At 36.0% G+C, this 22,201-nt stretch overlaps 2 protein-coding genes across 3 annotated transcripts; one reads left to right on the top strand and one right to left on the bottom strand.

Moving 5' to 3' along the window:
* LOC109819659 (COP9 signalosome complex subunit 2) lies at window positions 285-9,669 on the top strand. 2 transcript variants are annotated; one of them, XM_020385463.1, is made up of 12 exons: window positions 285-419; window positions 562-654; window positions 3,634-3,712; window positions 4,278-4,518; window positions 4,629-4,703; window positions 4,780-4,914; window positions 5,635-5,822; window positions 5,922-5,990; window positions 6,142-6,232; window positions 6,327-6,461; window positions 8,728-8,840; window positions 9,179-9,669. In XM_020385463.1, exons 1-12 carry the CDS (start codon window positions 410-412, stop codon window positions 9,267-9,269), a joined length of 1,320 nt encoding a protein of 439 aa, XP_020241052.1. In that variant the 5' UTR covers window positions 285-409; the 3' UTR covers window positions 9,270-9,669. The 2 variants fall into 2 exon arrangements, with proteins under 2 accessions (XP_020241052.1, XP_020241053.1); XM_020385464.1 differs by lacking the exon at window positions 285-419 and adding an exon at window positions 1,899-2,015 and having other exon boundaries at window positions 561-654.
* Window positions 10,857-21,170, bottom strand: LOC109822109 (calmodulin-7). The gene is made up of 2 exons (XM_020388275.1): window positions 20,978-21,170; window positions 10,857-11,506 (listed from the first exon to the last, which is right to left on the bottom strand). Exons 1-2 carry the CDS (start codon window positions 21,051-21,053, stop codon window positions 11,133-11,135), a joined length of 450 nt encoding a protein of 149 aa, XP_020243864.1. The 5' UTR covers window positions 21,054-21,170; the 3' UTR covers window positions 10,857-11,132.

The raw sequence follows: 22,201 nt of genomic DNA, 5'->3' as shown, positions 1-22,201 counted from the left end.
AAGGAGGCTTACTTCAACATACCATTGTGATTTGAGGGCCTGAGATCAATTTTATATATTTGGGTAGCTAATTCAAACTATTCAAGATTTGGAGGGTCTCAGCTCAATTTCAAAGATGTGGGGGCTAATATCAAAATAACCCAATGTTTTTGACGCTTTCATCTTGAGGGGTCTATTTATACAGAAAGAAAATTTCATTCTGTTGGGGATTTTGGGGTACATCGGCAAATATGTAGATGCCGGGGGTAATGTTGACATATAATAGATGACTTGGGTGTAAAATACGGAGAAAACACCTATCATTTTCTCGCAAATATTCTCGAAACTCTGCTACATAATTCGCCCTCCCCTTCAAAACTCAAATCGAGGAAACCCTGGGCCATCGGCGACCGCTCGCTGATATCCGATCATGGGTTCCGGTGAGAAATCGTCTTTTTTTAATCGTATCGTTTGGCGATTTTTAGTTTAGGGTTTCAGTTGCTTTTGGAAAACCCTAGAAATTGAACTTTTTTTTTAAAAAATGGAATTTGTGAATGCGACTTGATTTTTGGTTCGTTTTAGATGCGGATATGGAGGATTATGGGTTCGAGTACTCTGAAGAGGAGCCAGAAGAACAGGACGTTGATATTGAGAATCAGTACTACAATTCTAAAGGTGATTTTTTTTTTGATAATTTTATAGTAGGATATAGTTGGTAATACCTTTCTTCGTGGTATTTACTCGTGTATTCATCCTTCAATAATATGGTATTTCCAAAGTCTTTGAGATTTTGATTTTGTGAAAGTTTTATGAATCAGGGATAGTTATAGAAAGAGCTGAGAGGTGCTTAGGATTCTTAGTATCTGGTATTGGAAAATAGCTAGTTGCTTCCTGTATCTGCCTTAAGGAGACTGTCTAGTAGTGAATCATGTGAGTTTTGACTAACATGCATTTGAATTATTATGAAAAATTAAGTTCGGATGGACTCGAATTTGTGCTTAGTAAAGTCATGCTTTCATTGGGTTTCACATCAATGTGAAAGAAGATGAGCATGTTACTGGAAGTTTGTTATAGTGCATGCTTTGGTTTCTACGAACTAACAAAATGTAGGGGTTTTTGTAAACTATAGGCCTTTAACGGATTATAATATCTTAGGGGTTATCCATTCATGTTCAAGACACGGGTGTTGTAAAATAAATGCCTTTGGAACTTGTTTGTGACTTAGTCTTTCTATCTGATGTATGCAAGTATATATGTTGATAGTAATAGAGGACATTGCCATAATTGTGCAGTGCCACAAAAAAGCTAATGTAGTTGGAGCCTTACATGTGATATCAATCTATGCTTTTGAAGATTGTCCAAATTATTTGAAGAGTTCATGTAAATGATAGTCACCACTGATTTTTCTCAATTTTTCTTGATAGTTTAAAAGATTATGGTTTGTTTCGGTAAATGTAATTCTACTCTACCTGTGACAAACCTAGAGTTAATAGGTATGTAGTTTGGCTTATGTGCTTGTTTTCACATGATTGGGATTTTCTCAATTCCAAGCAACATATTACATTTCCTGGCGGGGCTCATGATAATATCGTGGCGGGGCTCATGATCACTACATACAGTTAAGCGATTGTTATTCTCGATATTTATTCTAACCAAAGTTTCAGAGGTTATTCTTAAAACTTGAGTATCCTGTTTAGCTTAGTAATATAGTTTCTCTTGCCTTATGGTTAAAAGGGCAAGGTTAACTGAATTATGATTGTATGAAATACAAATTACTGCATTTACCAAGTATTACCAGGAACAAATTTTGATTAAATACACGTGCTTGCAACATCTTGGTAAACAAGGCAAGTTTTACATGGATGGTAGCTTGCTCCCATATTTTTTATGTCAATTCTTGGGTCTTTGTGCTGTTGCAGTTTGGTTCGTGACTCAACCTTGCCCCCACAGTAACTGGTTTCCCTAATGTATGAGAAGATCGCAGCCACTGTACATTTGACTTCTGCTGCAGATAAACTAACCTGCCTCTGGCCCAAGTAATATAGCTTTTTTTTGCTTCCGAAAATATGTTCATGTAGATAATTGGGTTAGATATGAATCTCATATGCCAGTATTTTTTGACAATGGGTTGAGGTGTAGTTGTAAGGACACAAATTTGGTATGTCAATTAGAAAATGAGTTTTTGCACGGAAGGTCCCTGAGAAAATTTTCACTTTTGTGGATAAATCAAATGAAATAATTGAACATTCATATGGTTCTATCAGTATATTGATAATCAATATTCAGTATCTTACGACTTAAATTATCGTATTCTTGGATTGTGACTATCTATTGGATTTTGGATACTCTTGTTCCCTAAAGAAGTGAACAAATTCCAAAAGATACCAGGTGGTTGAACTGGTTCAAGTTTGTTGCTTCTCACCTGAAATTGAGACATTGTATTTATGAGTTTGTTTCATCCTAAGTCCAAAAATTAATCTTGGAGTTCTAGGATATTCATCTTATGTAGATTTTCTGTTTAATCATGAGATCACATTTGGATATTTGATGATCTGGAATGTTTTACGACCTTGAAAACGACCTTTGGCCTTTATGTAGATGTATTGCGGGTTAAGCAATGAATCCTCTGGACATAAACAGTCATTAGAGCAACAATGTTCCAACACCAGTCTCCTAAAGATTATATTATTCTCAAAATTGATACTAGCCACATATGCTAATGGGTACTCAAATCTTTTTTCAGTCGGTGTGACCTTTTATCATTTTAATTAATCATGCAATACATCTTGCAAGTCATCAAGCAACATATTCGAATAGTTGAGTCCTGTAAATCCATCACTAAGCAAGCTCAAATGTACACCTTGTTGGAAATGTGTGTGTTGCGTGGGGTATCGTATATCAAAGATTGAAATATATGAAATAACCTAATCATAGTAAAATTCTCTGTAATACAATTAAGTTCCGTTAGAAGGGGCAGTATATAATCCACATCATGAGTCTCGTGTCCATGTGGTGTCGGACATGCCAATTTTTGTTGGGGCAGTGTGTCGCATATTGTAGTAAATATATCATATGACTATATGATTGGAGGTTTCATCATATTCCTACTTCAATGGAGCTTACATAAATATTTTAAACCATGTATGTAACTATGGAATTGTGAAAAGGTCCAAGAGACAAGTGAGCTTTAACTATCCTTTAAAGACACAAGCGACAGACTGATGATGGAAACAGCTCGAAAGGATGCACAATTAGCCTGAGCATTGAAATCAAAGCCATTTGCTTAGGCAAGAAATGCATTGTCCATTCATGTGCCAAACTTGGATTCCACTTTAGCACATTGATGGCTGTCATCATATGGAAATCAGCACCCCGAGTCATCTCATGTTGTTACCCTTCTAATTCACTTGCCATTGGACGACATATAATGTACTTTCACTTAGAAAGGATGCACAAATTAGCTAGAATAATGGCTTTGTGGAAAAACTGATTTCAAATATGTAAATCAACAATACACTAACAATGTAGAAAAGGGATATTTCTTTAGTTTATTAGTTAATGATATATTTCCCAAGGTTATGAAATATTATTAGTATATAACATCTGTCCCTCTGTTTGCTTCAAGTGTTTCTTCTGTCCATCCATTTCTTACAGGTTTAGTTGAAACTGATCCAGAGGAAGCACTTGCTGGCTTTGCTGAAGTAGTTCAGATGGAGTCTGAGAAAGCGGAGTGGTGAGGATCATAAAATGTTTGTTTTCTCTGTCATTTTAGGTTGAGTGTAGCGCCATGAATTGTCTTGCCTGGATTTTTATCTTTTACATTCCCACAAAACTTTTATATCAGTTTAGGCTATTTGGTTTTAGTTTACATATTTACATTGCTGAACTTTATATTTCTGGTTGTTGGGATGATTCATATCTAAATCTAGATGTTCCAGCAGTTTCTTTTTTCTGTGTAGAACTGTATATGTTTAACTTCTGAGCCTGTCTTTTTATCAGATCCTTTCCTGTACTCCAATGGCATTTAACAGCCACTGGTTCTTCATATATTTTGTAATCTACACAGCCTCTGATGCTGAAATATTTGAGCATAAAGTGTTTTTTCTTTAATCTGCTATGTGTTGTTGGTTGAGAAATTGATTTATTATTATTACTACTACTATTATTTGTGCTAGCTTTCTTTGTCATGAGCCCATGAGCGCAAATCTAGTGAAGTGCATGTTTATATATATGCACCCACATGCATAATCACATGGTTATCTTTTGTTAGCTAAACGTTTACCCCTGCTTTCAACTAGGGGATTCAAAGCACTAAAGCAAACTGTGAAGCTTTACTATAAATTGGGGAAATATAAAGAGATGATGGATGCCTACAGGGAGATGCTAACATATATAAAATCGGCTGTTACGCGTAACTACAGCGAAAAATGTTTAAATAACATAATGGATTTTGTTTCTGGTTCAGCAAGTCAGAATTTTAGTCTCCTACAGGAGTTCTATCAGACAACGCTTAAGGCTCTTGAAGAGGCCAAGAATGAGGTAAGAGAGATGTCTTTTTTTGTTGGAGAATCCTCTTGGGTTTCTAGCTTTTGGTGGCATGGACTAAGCATTTATGGCCTTCTCAAACTTTTTTGTTTATTATTCTGCAGAGATTGTGGTTTAAAACCAATCTTAAGCTATGCAAGATATGGTTTGATATGGGTGAATTTTCACGGATGAACAAGGTAAGATTGTGCTTTCTTCTGTGATTTCCTGACCTTTGCGTGCTTTACTTCAAGTTGTCTCCTGGGTACATTTCAGATACTGAAAGAACTTCGTAAGTCTTGTCGAAAAGAAGATGGAACTGATGATCATAAGAAGGGAACACAGCTTCTGGAGGTCTATGCTCTTGAGATACAGATGTACACCGAAACGAAAAACAACAAAAAGCTCATGGTATTATTAATTTCAGAATTGTGTTGGAAATTTAACAGGAGCTTTTGCATATGTAAAGTTGTGGAAGCCAATTAACCATACTAGCGCAATATCAGACATTTTAAGCTAGACACCATGCTACAGTTACATGTATTTTCATAACTCAAAATTATAACTTATAAGAATGCAATTCACACAGATCCATATGAAAACTGTTTTACATCAAAGATATGTATTTTTTGCATATATACCTTATATCATTCATATTTGCAAACCGCCCCTCCAAAAAAACCAAAAAAAAATCAGTATTTGAAAAGCTACCCTCAAAGCACCAACTTTGGAAAATAAGCCCCATATCAACAAATGATCAATTTTGATGGGCTAGTTTGTAGCTGCACTGTAAAAACATCAACAAAATAGTCAAATATTTATTCACCATATCCAACAAATTTGATGATTCGTTGATTTTGGTGGGTTTTTTCTCTCTCCAAAATTGATTATTTGGGGGTTAGTTTTGCAAGTATTGAGATTGGGGGGTATTTTTGCAAATAAGCTGGTATATATGTGAAAACACCTACATAAAAATACAGTGTGAAGATTTTGTTATTGTTCAGCATATGTACATGGTAACAACACATGGATGATTGAAGGACTAGAATCTAGGTTTAATTCAAGCGTATACCGGGTTTAAACTTTAGAGTAGCATACTAGTTAATATTCAGATATGTTGGCCTATGACAGCAATTGTACCAGCAAGCTCTTTCTGTAAAGTCAGCGATTCCCCATCCTCGAATTATGGGAATTATTCATGAATGTGGAGGAAAGATGCATATGGCAGAACGGCAATGGGATGAAGCAGCAACTGATTTCTTTGAAGCATTCAAGAATTATGATGAAGCTGGAAATCATCGCCGCATTCAGTGTCTCAAGTATATAATTGAGAAACCAACTTTAGCATATGCCCCTCTTCTCCGTTCTTCCCCTTCTCCCTTTATTTCTTAATTGTAATTTTTTGTTGCATAAATCAGATATTTGGTTCTGGCCAACATGCTGATGGAATCTTCAGTGAACCCATTTGATGGGCAGGAAGCTAAACCGTAAGTTATTACGTGAAATTAGTATTGATTACGTAAAGGAATATCTGCTTTTAGTTTTGTTTCATAACATATCAGATATTTTTCTGTGTCTATTTTACTCTTTTATAGAGGAAATTCTCTGTATTTTACAAGAGTTGCACCTTATCTGCAGATACAAAAACGATCCTGAAATCTTGGCAATGACAAATCTTATAGCAGCATATCAACGAAATGAGATTTTTGAGTTTGAAAAGATTTTGAAGGTTGGTATCTGCTGCTGCTGCTTGTTATTGAGTTTGTTACTTCTTAGTGTTACTATATGCTTATATCACCTGACCCTTGCTTGAACTTGTGCAGACGAACAGAAGAACTATCATGGATGATCCTTTTATCCACAATTATATTGTGGATCTCTTGAAAAAGATCAGAACTCAAGTCTTGCTCAAGCTCATCAAGCCATACACAAGAATTGGAATCCCCTTCATTTCAAAGGTGTGTACCTAAGTTGCATGGAAACGGGCACGGGTACTGGTACACGTGCGGGTACGGGTAGGGGACACGGAAAAACTGTAAATTGTAGGGTACGGGGACACGGCTACATATATATATGAATTAATAATGTACATGAGATAATTTTTTCCCGCTTCATGTGTCATTAGAATTAAAATTCCGATCACATTCTTGAGTTTCTTTTATCATATTGATTATCGTGATCATTAGAATTAAAATTCCGATCACATTCTTGAGTTTCTTTTATCATATTGATTATCGTGAATTGTAAACTACTCATTTTAAAAATTCCGATCACATTCTTGAGTTTCTTTTATCATATTGATTATCGTGAATTGTAAACTACTCATTTTATTACTAGACATCTAAATGACCCATTACCTATATAGTTGTGAACTTGGGTATGGACTGAAACAAACCCGACCTGTATCTCATTGGTTTCAAAAGATGGATGTGAAGTGTAAGCTCTACGTTCAGGAAGTGTTTGACAAGTGTTTTAAATTAACACATATATCGTATAATTGAGTACATTTTGTAATAAATGCATGCATATATTCAAGAAGTGTCTATGAAGTTTGGGTATGGGAAAGTGTCGGGTACGTGTCCGGTACGGGTACGGCTTCATTATAGAAGTACCCTGGTAACACAGGTGTGTACTTTGTATTTCACTGGTTCTATGAGCTTTAAAATGACTAAGTTGTTGTCTATTACATAGTATGCCATACCATTTTGAAACTTTTGATAAAATCTTGAATTGTATATTTGAAGGGACTTTTAACTCATTAACGGATTCAATGGTTGTGTCGTTTTTTATGATTTGATGTCAATTCTAGATTCATAAAATGAGAGTAACAGAACTGCAAATCCAATTCTTGGCATTAGTGTTTTTTGTAGTTGTTTATCAAATTCAAATTAGTGCTGCTTGCTTGTATCTTTGAGTTGTACTTAATGTTTCGTTGTAAATGTGGGTACGACTACCTTTAAATGCTCGAATTGTTGTTGTCATCTCCTTTTTTACTTCTAGGAATTGGAATTCTCCATTCCAGAAGAGAAATGAAATGTGCAAAAGGGAATTTGGTTTTTCCCCTGAAACAGAAGGGTATAATTTGAGACCAAAATCCTTGAATTGGTATTCCTTAACTCCCAAATTCATGCAACCAGATGGATTGTAAGGTGCTTCCTGGTGCTAGTCTTTGTGGATTTGACCTTGTTAGCTTGGCTTTAATTTTTTCCTTTTTCTCTGTTAGTTGGAAAATGATTAATACAATGTTAACGTGTAAAAGTTTAGATAAATACTTTGTCCAATTGATTTACTGATTTCTGGTTCTATTATATGAAGTTCCAAAAGGTTGCCTCCATCATCATCACCCCTATTATTTCTTTGGTTTCGTGTTGGCCTCTCATTTACAGAACCTTATCTTCAGACATTATTATGTCAGTCATCAATTTGATACATGAGCTGGGTAATTCTATGTATATATAAGATGTAGTGTCAGACGTCACCTTTTGATGTTATTGTTATTTTCTACTTTTAACATGTTTGACTTGCAAATTTTTTTATCTATCATTGTCACCACGACCATCGTTTCTTTGAGTTGGTTATGCCTCATAATTAAACACCTGTTTATTTGACTTAACAATATATTTAAAATTGGTCATGTGAGCTCGGTACTTGTACTTATAGAAGCTTTTTTGTGTCAGACAACCATCTGCTATGTTATTGTAATTATTGTTAATAATTATTTAATTTGTGGTCTGTCTTGTTTTTTCTTTGCATCTTTATTAAGACTCTGATTGTTGGGTTGGGTTAGTTGCATTTGAGAATATGACCTGCCTTTAGCCCATCTTTGTACTGTTCTAATTTTTTTTCTTGGGTACCCTGTAGTTCTATTATTACAGACCCCCTGTGATGAAACTTTTTGACTCTTTTACCTTCAGGAGGTTTTTATTTGCCAAAAAATCTCTTTCTCCGAGGGTAAAGGGTAAAAGAGTAAGAAAAAATTTCACTCGAGGGATCTATCTGCTGCAACTACAGGTTACATGCTCAATGGGGTGATCGTATCGGGAGTCCATCTGCTATTAACTGTTTTTCTTTGGAGGACTTAACTACTTTTTATTTGTATCAATTATTGTTCATTGGTCAAGAACATATACTCGTATCTATACCTTCTGATAAGCAGTTACCAATTATTTCCCCCTCTAGAGTGAAATTGCTCATCTTACTCGTAAAAATTTCATTGATGTTTAGGAACTCAATGTGCCGGAGAAAGATGTTGTGGAGCTGTTGGTTTCCTTAATTCTAGATAACCGTGTACAGGGTCATATTGATGAAGTCAACGGATCACTGGAACGCGGGGACAGGTCAACCACTTTTATCCCTCTCCTTCAGTTGTTTCGATAAGGGTAAATTACACATAACCCCTCTCATCTATACCTCTAATAGTACTTACTACCTCTCAACTAATTTATTAGCACTTAGCCTCCCTCAGTTCACGAGGGAGAGAATTGTTATCCATAATTTGTTCTTCTAAGAACGACAATCCAGGGGTGCTAAGTGCTAATAAATTACTTGAGGAGTGTTAACTGCTACTAGAGGTATAGATGAGGGGTGCTATGTGCAATTTGCCCGTTCAATATCAAAATTCCAAAAGTTGTAATTAAGCTCTTAACTGTGTGTGCGTTTCTATTTATCTGGGCAGGTCGAAAGGTATGAAGAAGTATACTGCCATGGATAAATGGAACGCTCAGCTCAGGTCCTTGTACATGACTGTTAACAACCGAGTTGGCTGAGATTAAAACTCGAGTGTATCTATTGAGAAAAAGGTCTTTTTTGTTTTTATTTCTAGTTTTCTCGATTTAATATCGTTCTCTAGTTACCAAAGATATGAGCATAGCAAACTAGATCTGCGATGAGTTTGGATGATTTTGTGCAATCTTATTAAGGGTAAAGATGACGTGAATGTTTTCCAGTGTCTTGTATGGAGAAAGGATTTTTCTCATTTATCATCTTCTGGTTCGGTTTACTCAGCACAAGTGTGCTTTTTAGATCTGAGCATAGTTATTACGATGAGGTGACTGAGTTTTGTTGACTCTTGATCGAGGTACTACGAGTTTTGTATGCAGTTGCAATAACTCCTCTTTTGTAACAAGTATGAGCTAAGTAATCATCAGCTCTGAAAAAGTTCCTGTACTTTCGTCAATGTTCTGGATTTGGACAGTCATTTTGTTCATCTATCAAAGTTTTAAGTAATATTTTGTATATTTATGCTGAGTCTCAAGTTGAAGCCCTTCAACATTGGGATCTTGTTACGTGTTGCATGAGGAACGGACNCTATGATTTGTGACGATTAATCATTTCTATAGGCACAAAAACTGAGCATTTCATTTGTCGTAATAGAAATTTACATCCCTTGGATCTCCTCGCCTCTCAAACATGAAACCAAAAGTTGCGGCCATGATAGTAACCAAGATGTTATTTTCGTCGATTTTATCATTACTTAAGGGATCTCGTATACGCGCAAGTTACAAAGGCATGCAACTCCTTGTTGTGCTACCTCCTCTCGGTCTTTGTTAATTAGATAATGGTACAGTTCGAACGGCTGGGATTTTCACCTTTCTTCTCCCCTTTCTTCTTACGAGGACGGGACTTGCTGCTTCCTCCGCCCCTCGACTCGTTTCTCATCCTCTGCCGCTTTCTGCACAAAAGATTTTGCACGTATTCGTCAGTTCACCATTGCACAAAACGAACAAGTTGTTCATTTAAAGACTCGACCACGACCAGTGGATGTGCCTCTCGAATCGTACTTAATACCTATAATCAAGTCGACAAAAACATCTCTATCCCTAACATGGTGAGACTCGTATCGGTTCGTCGACTCTTCCCTAAACCAGTTTATGCCCTCGACCCACTTAGTTCTCAACAAGTGATGAGCCAAAACAAAATCAGTTCTTAGTTCTCAACTAGTTCCGAGGGGGTGCCCCCAAACAGATCTACGCCAAAATATCCGCTCAGGCCTTTTCCTCCTTCCATCTCACTCTCCTATTGTTTTCATAATGCCGTAATTAATGCTCATAATGGCAATGCCATCGACATGTGAACCTGCGAAGCGTGCATGTTGAAATGCTAGAGGATCTCATTTTGTAGCGAGATACCAATAAGAGAATGCAAATGCAATTGCAATCATAAAATATGTACAATAGAATATTATGCTGACGTCTATCCAGGTTAGCAAACAAATCAAACCTTATACAGATCAACCGACCAAGTGGAAACCGAGGTAAAAACTAAATCGCCAAAAATATATTAGCCCACTGTTCAAGAGTTTAAACAAAAAAAAAAAAAAAAAAAAAACGAAAACCAATTCCAATTTCCCAAACTATGAGAAAACAAGATCAGCATTAAAAGCATAAATTCACAAAAAACATAGAAAAAAGTACCACAACCACCAAGCCACAAACACACAATATCATCACCATCATCCGTTTGTGTTCTCCTTACCTATCAAATTTAAACTACCTACAAACGGAGCAACAGCATGAACTTAAAATCATAATATTACTAGTACTACTACTTAACTGCCCTTGAATTTCTTTTTTCTGGCTTCTAATAAAATAAGGACCAGATTTATAAGAGAGGGATCGATATAAAATTCCTCACTTGGCCATCATGACTTTGACAAACTCCTCGTAGTTAATCTGGCCATCTCCATCAACATCAGCTTCACGAATCATCTCATCGACCTCCTCATCAGTTAGCTTCTCACCCAGGTTGGTCATGACATGACGGAGTTCAGCAGCTGATATGAAGCCGTTCTGGTCCTTGTCGAAGACACGGAATGCTTCCTTGAGCTCCTCCTCGGAGTCTGTATCCTTCATCTTGCGAGCCATGAGGTTGAGGAACTCTGGGAAGTCAATGGTTCCGTTGCCATCAGCGTCCACCTCGTTGATCATGTCCTGGAGCTCGGCCTCAGTGGGGTTCTGACCGAGAGATCTCATCACTGTTCCAAGTTCTTTGGTTGTGATACAACCTGTATGGGTTATAATACAAGAGTACAATTAATTGCAGGTAGATGTATGAAAGTGCATATTCCCCTAGAATGTGAGAAAATTGGTTTATATGCAGGTTTTGAACAAGTTATAGAGTGCTGTGTTATTTTATTAATATCTAGGCCACTCTTGTAGATTTAAGAAAAGCAAAAACAAATTTAACATGCTAACTATTCTTAAATCAAGCATCACAAAGCCAGCACACATGAGTATAACCTATAAGGTTCAGGGTTCCAAAAAAAATGGCACAACAGAAATTTCTTGGTCGAAGCATTGTCCACCCAAACTACAAAATCATCAAATTCTTCATTTTCAAATCTTTGGTTCAGCTATATATGAAATCCGTACGCACTCTCGAGCCATCTACTTCATTAAAGGAGAATCTCTATGTTACCCGGGTACTTCTATAATGAAGTAGTACCCGTACCGGACACGTACCTGACACTTTCCCGTACCCAAACTTCATGGACACTTCTTGAATATATGCATGCATTTATTACAACATGTACTCAATTATACGATATATGTGTTAATTTAAAACACTTGTCAAAGACTTCCTGGATGTAGAGCTTACACTTCACATCCGTCTTTTGAAACTAATGAGATACGGATCGGATTCGTTTTAGTCCATACCCAATTTTAAAACTATATAGTTAATGGGTCGTTTAGATGTCTAGTAAAAAAATGAGTAGTTTACAATTCACGATAATCAATATGATAAAAGAAACTAAAAAATGTGATCGGAATTTTAATTCTAATGACACGTGAAGGGAAAAAAAAGTATCTTATGTACAGTACTAATTCAATATATATATGTAGTCGTGTCCCCGTACCCTACATTTTACAATTTTGTTGTGTTCCGTACCCGCACCCATACCAGTACCCGTGCCCGTTTCCATGCAACTTAGAAGGAGATGTTATTCAAATCTATTTTCTACTCAGTATCATTTCGCTGAAGTCATCGCTCAATTCAAACATGACATACGACATTTTCGACTCAAACATGGGTTCTTAGGCCATTTCAACTCCCACATCATCTTTTTACCTAAACAACAAAGATTCTAAAAGCCTGGTGTATCCTTACACCTGTTCATTAAAGATACACAACATCAGAGATTCTACACACTCATATTGCATGCAAAGAGTAAATTATCAAAAGAAAATATAGAGAAAATAAAACACATTTATTAAAAAATCATTTCTGGAAAGATTTTGTAACTGATAAATAAAGTCTTAGCATCTGATTTCCTTGTTTACTATGTTGAACATTTTGTACTGAAATTCCTTATAAAAATACTTAATTTGAATCTGGAGACTCTTCAATTACAGATTAATGTCAGTTGCATTTCAACAGTTTTTTCAACAGTACACCATTGGCTTACACGGAAATAATCAAAACAAAACTCAGGGAAAAAATTGAAACAACCCGAAAAAGGTAAAACTCAAGAAACCATTACGATATGGTGAATCCCAAGACTTGAGATGAAATGTAGGATTTGGGATTCATTCTATGAGAAGTTTATATATCCATAGCAAAGATCATAGTCTAGCCTCTTTATACTGATATAAAAACCTGAAGGTTCCTACTCAACTAGTTCTTTATCTACTAATCCAATTAGACCTACTAATTTTGTTTCGTTCCTTTATTTTGTTTGGGAGGAAAGGGAATTTGGAGCAAGAAATCTGTCATAATTAGTTATGAGTCGTAATACTATTCAAAAGAAAGTTGCCAGGTCTGCCAACAGGTCAACGGTTAGGAGACTCAGGACACGACTTTTGAAAGCTCCACAGGTTTGTTCAGTACATTCTATGCATTTAGTAAACTAAATGTCTGTGATACAACCCCAAGAATTTTGGTGTGAGAACCAGTAGTAAAACCCAAAAGAACAAAGGGAAAAAGAACATGCCAGGAGATGTTGTCAGCAGGCTACTTTTCTAAGAGCACAATAATGTGTCCTGATATATAATCTCTTGCTCAAATAGCACGTAGTTCATTAAGAAGTGAATCCTTCACATGGAAGATTATCGTGGTACTCATCGAAACATGAATGTACACCAGCTTCTAATGATTTCATGTGAAGGGTGCGTATATAACATAAATCCAAATTAATATGTAGAAAGTGCACTAGTTTCTAAGAGAACCATATTAAATGAAATGTAAAGTTACCAAAACCAGTAAGTTCACCATCAATCTAAGCTACACACGAGTATTGCACTTTGGTGCCAAAATGGAGCTGCAATTTTTTTTAAACATCTAGACATTAGGGATTTTGTATATATGTGTTTTCTTGTGAGTATAGTCATATTTGATACATATAAATGTGATTTGATTGTTATTCAAGTAATTTCATTAACATGTTCTGTAGAACAAATGGCATTTGTCAACGCGAGTACACATAATTAAAAGTGGATAAAGGTCTCTACAAGGTCTATAAATTTGTAAGTGTCATGTTGGAGACGCTGATGTTTAATAAGAGAAACTGACATACACAAGTAGGACAGTGTCCAACTTAGTTTCATACCACTCTTATTTTAATGACAGTTATGTCCCAAAGTTAACATAAGGATTCCAAAGCTCCAACTTCAAATACAATTTAACATTGTTGTTCATATATACTATACTGTTAGTAATATTTTCCATATACAATTGGAATATGCAAAACCCTTTCATTAAAAGTTAATCTTATTGACGACCATAGTTGAGCCATAGGTCCATAAGGAATTATCTTATTTGAAGCACTGTTTATGGCATTTGGCTAAGTAGTAAACTTGTATGTTAAAGTATGAGGACATAATCTGCCATGCATAATAGATTTTAGTCCTATTCCTATTCCCATCCTTGGTGACATGTTCGGAAAGGGGGCATCACAAAAAAGAAAATGCACAACAAAAAAGACATCCAACAGATTAATCTCCAGATTGTTAGCGTCTGTGGTTAAATCTGGAATAATACAAATATATAACAACAAAAACTGAACAGAAAGCTGAAGTGCAGTAATTTAAAATTTTCCAACTCAGTTGCTGTGCGTTTGTAAAACGCTGTGCTTAAAGCATTATTTGGCCTACTCCCGTGCAAGAATCTCAAGGCCAAATTGCTTCCAGGAGCAGCAGTCCAGTACTCTGATGTGCACCGACCCAGTACTATCAAGATCTCCTCGATCTATAAGGCAAAGATCTCCTCGATCTATAAGACAAAGATCTCCTCGATCTATCAGGCAAAGATCTCCTCGATCTATAAGATCTTCTTGGTCTAGACATTGTTCCTACGAGCACTAGCTATTCTACAACATATATATCTGTATATATTGATTGTTGTTTTTGGAATAAATTTTCCTTAAGAATTTGGAGTTTTATTTATAGAGGTTGGGAAAATACTATGCACTAATAAAATAGTATTATTTACTATGAATGTAGGACCCACGTTCAAATTTTTCTTCGATAGGACACACCACTTTATTTAATTTCAAAGTTCAGCAGCCCACGTTTTGTTTCTTCTTTGCCTAATCATGTGGGGCCCTCTAGCTTTTAATTTTTTTAAAAAATTATCTAACAAGTGATCATCTCTAGGCCCAAGAGCCTTCAGATTCAGAATCTTCTTAACTGTCTGCTCGATCATTTGGCAGATGCTTATACCAATAAGGCTTCTGCAAAGAAAATCTGGAACTGGAGGACCAGTACAAGAATGAGGAGAAGCTGTCCAAATCCCACCTCATTGACAAGTTTCTGGACTTGAAGTTTGAACACTGAGGTTTTGCCTTAAGTAAAAGAGCTTGAAAAGCTTGTTATGAAGCTGAAGGATGAAAAAATCAGTCTTTACCAAACCTTCATCTCTGGTACAATTGTCAACAAACTTCCTCCATATTGGATGTCATTCTTTACTGATATTCGAAGAAGGAAAAGACATGTGACTTTGTTTGATTTGAAAAGATTCATTCGGATCGAGGACGAGACTCGGGCTCGCACGAAAACTGAGCTCCTCCTTGCTAAGCAGAAGGCGTCTGCTAACATGGTGGTTGCTAACTCTGAAAAGGGTAATAATTCATCTTTTAAGAAGAGGAAGTCTTTTTTAACAGAAAGAAAAATCAGAATCCAAAGAACCTGAACGTTCAGAAGAAGGAATTCAAGAAGAACGGTAATACTTTAACTGTGGGAAGCAAGGACATTTTGTCAAGGACTGCAAAGCACAAAAAAACTACTACACACAATGTCAATCAAATTGATGATTGTGTGGCTATGCTCTTCCAGGTAACAACTCCTAATAACATCTCTGGTTGGTGGTTAGATACAGGTGCTACTTGTCATGTCTGCTCCAACAGAGATCTATTCTCTTCTTATGTTGCTGCTAAAGAGAACGTATCAATGGCTGATCGTTCAATGGTTCCTGTTCTTAGAACTAAGACTGTGGTGCTGACCCTCTCTTCAAAAAAAACTCTCATATTGAAGGATGTGAAATATGTTCCCTCAATTGTCAAAAACTTAGTCTCTAGAAGCATGCTATGTGATGCAGGTATGAGGCTAGATTTCCAAGGAGGTAAGGTTATATTATCCTTTAAGAAAATGTATTTTGACAATGTATATTGTACTGATGGCATATATAAGATCAGTACTATTGCACCCAACTTAGTTATAAATAAAGTATCATCTTCTGCTTACTCCACTACATTATGGCATAATAGGCTAGAACATGTAAATTATAGAAAACTGTCTAGCATGAAGAAGTTAGGATTACTTCCAAAATATGGGGGTAACAAACTTGAGAAGTGTGAAGTTTGCGCGCAAGCAAAGCTGACGAGGAAGCCATTTTCAAATGTCACGAGGAGCACCAACCTGTTAGGATCTGATTCATTCAGATACTTATAACTTCAAGAGCTTCGTCACTCGTGACGGTAAAAAGTACTTCATCACATTTATTGACGATCATTCTCGCTTCTGCTACGTTTACCTGTTAAAATCTAAAGATGAAGCTTTTAGCAAGTTTGTCGAGTTTCGGACTCGAGTGGAGAAACAGCTTGGACTGCAGTTGAAAAAACTTAGGAGCGACAGAGGAGAGTATCGTTCTAAGGAATCGGAAGCATACTTCAAAGAGCATGGAATCATTGCTGAAACTATCGCTCCGTATTTTCCGCAATCTAATGGGATTGCAGAAAGAAAGAATCACACATTGATCAAGATGGTGAGTTCGATGCTAATCACATCTGGTCTTCCTACCTGTTATTGGGAAGAGGCTTTGTTGATGACAAACTGGATTTTGAACAGAGCACTCTACTCCAAAACTGATAATACTCCTCATCAATTATGATTGGAATATCCAGATTCTTTGGATAGTCTCAAAGTATGGGGGTGTCTCGCATACGTTTGAATTCCAGATATCAAAAGGCTTAAGCTCGGACCAAAGACAAACAAATGTGTGTTTCTTGACTTTGCTGGATATAGCAATGCGTGCAGGTTCCTGAACCTTGGAACCAACTTCATCATTGAAGCTCGGGATGCAAAATTCTTTAAGAATAAGTTTATCAATGATAAATGCTTATTGCTCAAAGATATAGCAGAGCATGCTAGTATGTCAGATACACAAGAGGAGGCAGTTTCGTGAGAAACTAAAAGTGTCAATGATGACAGAGTTATCGAACCATCTTCCAAGCGTATCAGGAGACATAAAGATTTTGGAGATGACTTCATCACATATAATGTGAAAAGAGATCCACAGACTTTTCAAGAAGCAATGCAGTCAAAAAACGTTCTTCTGTGGAAAGAAACTATAGATGATGAGATGGATTTATTGATCCAAAATCATACTTGGGAGCTGATGGATGTACCTGAAGATGCAAGGCCTATTAGTTACAATTGGATCTTCAAGAAGAAGCTTTGTCTTGATGGTACTATTAAAAAGTACAAAACAAGACTGGTAACAAAAAGGATTCTCTCAGAAAGAATGTATAGATTTCTTTGATATCTATACACTAGTTTGCAGGATCACTACAATCAAAGTGCTTATCGTATAGGCGACGATTAAAAAATTCGTCATACATCAGATGGATATAAAGACTGTCTTTCTCAATGGAGATCTCACAGAAAAGATCTACATGGAGAAATCAAAAAGACTTGATGCTCCAGATGATAAGATAAGGTTTGTAAACTTGTTTAAGTCTTTATATGGACTAAACAGACACCAAAACTCTGACATGAGAAGTTTGATGGAATTATTGTTCGCAATAATGGGTATCAAGTTAATGAATCTGACAAGTGCCTATACATCAAGGTCGTTGAAGAAAAGTTGGTGATCATCTTCCTCTATGTGGATGATATGCTCATCATCGGGAGTGATTTGAAGATAGTAACATCTACCAAAAAATTTTTCTCGACACAGTTCAACATGAAGGACCTTGGAACTACGGACGTGATTCTCAGAATCAAAATCATATACTCTGAAGAAGGTATTGGATTGTCCTAATCTCATTATGTCGAGAGCATGCTAAGAAAGTATGGCTACTATGATCTGTCAGAACTATCAGTGTCGTATGATTACAACAAAAAACTTCGACCGAACACTGAAAGACCAATAGAGCAGCTAAGGTACTCAAAGATCATTGAGAGTCTTATGTACGCGATGAGTTGCATAAGGCCAGATATAGCATTCGCTGTAGGAATGCTTAGTAGGTTCACAAGTAATCCTAAAAAGTTTTATTGGGATGCTGTCCAGAGATTGATGAGATACTTGAAAGAAACTACAGGTCTGAGCCTATTCTACACTTGATATCCAGGTATAATTGAAGGCTATTCAGATGCGAGCTGGTGCTCAGAACCAGATGAGTACAGGTCTACTGGAGATTTTGTCTTCACAATGGGTGGAGCCGTCGTCTCATGGAAGTCTAAGAAGCAGACCATGATTGCACAGTCATCAATAAAATCTGAATTCTTCGCGCTCTGTGCTGTAGGAGATTAAGTTGAGTGGCTCAGTTGTTTTCTTTAAGACCTTCCATTAACAGAATTGCAAGACATAATTACTATATTGTGATAATCAGGCAGCGAATGCTGTGATAGCAAACTCGATGTTCAATGGAAAGAAGCGAACCATTCGTCCGAAGCATGGCTATTTGAGAGAGCTCATTTGTCAAGGAGTCATCTCTGTGTTTGACGTCCGATCTTCAAAGAATGTCACTGATCATTTGACTAAAGGTCTAAAAAATGACATAACCGAAAGGACGTCTGCTGAAATAGGTCTCAAAGTTTTGTAAGTCTTACAAATACTTATCATTTATATTAAGTTTTTAGTTCGAAGCTTATGTTACTAATGATAAGATATTTGGTTCAAAAGTCAAGTAAAATTTATAAAGTTTGGTGAGTCTTATAAATTCTTATCATTTACATCTAGTTATTAGTTCAAAGCTTATGCTACTAATGACAAGATAAATGGTTCAAAAGTCAAGTAAGATTTAGAAGTAAAATCCTAAGGGGGTTCAAGTTTTCTTAGATTAGTCGGTGTCTAAGGCAAGGTTTGGAGGTTGCGTAATGCGCTCCGTAAGGAACGAGATACTTAATTGATCTTTGATTTTCCTCTAGTACTATCTTTACCTGGCTGAACTACCCGAGCAAAACTTTGATATTTTCACCTAGGATCCTATCATGTAAAGAGGATGACTATTAAGCCTTAATGAGTCCAAAGCATTCCGGATGTGGGGTGTTAGATAGGAAACATACCTAAAGGACTTATCTAAAATCCTATCATGAGAGAGGATGACTCTTAAGCCTTAATGAGTTCAAAACAATTTGGATGTGGGATGTTTGATAGGAAACATGCTTAAAGAACTCACCTATACATGGGTGAAGATTTAGTTGTCTCCTATGATGTATTGTGGAAAGATACCTAGAGTCCTAGCAGAAACCAGGACATGCATAGGGTCATAAATGTGCAAAGGCAAAGGAAAGTGTGGTTTAAAGTAAAAACTACCACAAATAAGTTTGATCTTGTGTGATCGCTGGATTTTTAGACATGTGCTGCTTCAAGTCTCTACGATACCATGCATCTATCTTTTATTCAGTTGGTCTAAAGGGAATTCAAGTCCTTACGACATCTATCTTATGCATAACGATTGAAACAACGGCATCGTTACACGATATTATTTAAAAAAAAAAACTTATGGTAGATTGTTAGATAATTTTTTAAAATTAAAAGCTAGCCGACCCCACATGATTAGGCAAAGAAAAAACAAAACGTGGATTGCTGAACCTTAAAATTAAATAAAGTGGTGAGCACCACTGAAGAAAAATTTAGACGTGAATCCCACATACATAGTAAATAATATTATTTTATTAGTGTATAGTATTTTCCCAAACGCTATAAATAGACCTCAAATCCTTAAGAAAAATTTATTCCAAAAACAACAATCAATATATACAGATATATATGTTATAGAATAGCTAGTGCTCGTAGGATCAATGCCTAGACCAATAAGGTCTTATAGATCAAGAAGATCTTTGCCTGATAGATCGAGGATATGTTGACAGTACTGGGTCGGTGCACACCAGAGTACTGGACTGTTGTTCCTAAAAGCAATATGGCATTGGGATCCTTAAACCGGAGTGGGCCAAATAATGTTTTAAGCACATCGTTTTACAAACGCACAACAGTTGAGTTGGAAAATTTTAAATTACTGCACTTCAGTTTTCTGTTCAATTTTTGCTGTTATATATCTATATTATTCCAGATTTAACCATAGACGCCAACACAGATCCCTCCATCTAATTTGGTTCCGAGCAGAGCATGCAAATTCTCATACGACAACACAAACAGTTGTCCGATGCCGTCCAAAAAGAACAAGAAGAATGAGATGGTCACGTCTCCACTCCTCATAGCATGGCAGTATACTTGCTCGATAGAAAAGAGCATATGCGTCGTGATTCTGATTATACATATCCTTATTTTATGTCCACACACTCCATAAAAAATGTTATCAACATGAAGTTATCGGTCCAGCTGAAATGAGAAGTGTGAAAATGACAACTTCACAACTTTCTAAAATTAAATGACACGTTCATAGGATGCAATGATAACTTAAAACAGATAGTAAGTCTAAATGCTGACGAATTTCACCCGCAAACTCCACTTAATTTTCCAGTACTACATGGCAAGATTAAGGCACAAAATCACAACTTTCTACAACAAATCAGTAGATTCAAGGCCTATCTTAAATCTAAACTTCCTCCTCGTTAAATTATTGTCCAGTTAATATAACAAATGATTAATCGCTGAAAAATTGTACTTTTCAGAAGAACTCCCAATTAAACTCCAAATCCAACTACGTAAGTAAGATCTAATCATTCAAGCAATATCGAAACCCTAGAACCTAGTCAGATACGACGATCCACAAAGTCAAAAAACACGTAGAAACCCTAGATCAACGCTAAATCTAACGAGTCCATCAAAATAAAGAGATCAGATCGCGGGATCTTACCATCTCCGTCCTTGTCAAAGAGGCTGAAGGCCTCCTTGAACTCGGAGATCTGGTCGTCGGTGAGCTGATCGGCCATTGAGAGATCTCGAGAATTCTAGAGAGAGAAAGAGAGGTTAGGATCGAATTCAACGGAGGAGAGAGAAAGAGCAAACGACCGTTTCTTTGTTCTCTACTTCTCTCTCTCTCTCTCTCTCTTACGAGGCGATTTATACGCGGCGGAGTAAGCTGGGCATCTCAAACGAGGGTTGGTTTATTGACGGAACTACCCCTTGAAAGAAAGTAAGTGGAGCCGAAAAGACAAATTTAACCTCCTTCGCATCTTTTTTATCCTTCTGTTATTTGTAATAAAGATTTGAGAAAACACAAGATCATTCCATTGAGTTTACAGCATGTTTCGCAAGTGGATAAAGTGGCTAAGGTATGCTTGGCAAATAGCTTATTTTGACTTAAGAACCATAAGGTTTGATAAAGTACAAGACATGTACACCCTTCATCATTTCACAAAACTTCAAGTCGTATACTTCTTATTGAATTAGAAGTCTTATTCTTTTTGGTCATTTTGACAACATTAGAGAATTATATTGTTCACTCGTTAGCTAAATATTCTACTATTGAATGTTGGTTATAATCCATTAAGTTTACTAAACATTATGGATTATAATTCGTGTACATTATAATATATTGGTGGATTATAATCAAAATAGATTATATTATAAGGTTGCTAAACGTACCCTTATCTATAGAACGTGGAAAAATAGAAGAGCATGTATTATGGCCGGGAAAAAAAGAAATATATCATACATGATTAAAAAAATATGGGCGAAAAAGATATATATCATAATATAAAATATGGAAAAATAGTACCTATGAAGAACTTTATTTCCTATTAAACAAGATAATTCTTATACTACTTGAAAGTTAAAACAATGAATATTGATCTAAGTGCAAAAATTTTTAGATGGTTGCATATGATTGGTAAAAGATGTACCATTCACGTAATAAAAAATGAACCTTTCATTAAAGAAATTATGATTTGATAATTTCCTATTAAAGAATGTAAGTTCAATAAGCCAAATATCTATTATGGTAAGCTATTTATAATTTTAGATGCTATTTTTAAATAGTTAGTAGAAAAAATATTCATGTTATCTTATAGAAGAACAAAATAAAGACATATATTTCAAACCCTCTCCACTATCGGGAAAGATAGATTCAAAATAAAAC

This window comes from Asparagus officinalis, chromosome 8 (assembly GCF_001876935.1).
Source record: "Asparagus officinalis chromosome 8, Aspof.V1, whole genome shotgun sequence".
Classification (NCBI taxonomy): Eukaryota; Viridiplantae; Streptophyta; class Magnoliopsida; order Asparagales; family Asparagaceae; genus Asparagus; species Asparagus officinalis.
Note: the sequence above shows the minus strand (reverse complement) of the source record. Positions and strands in the feature narration are given on the sequence as shown.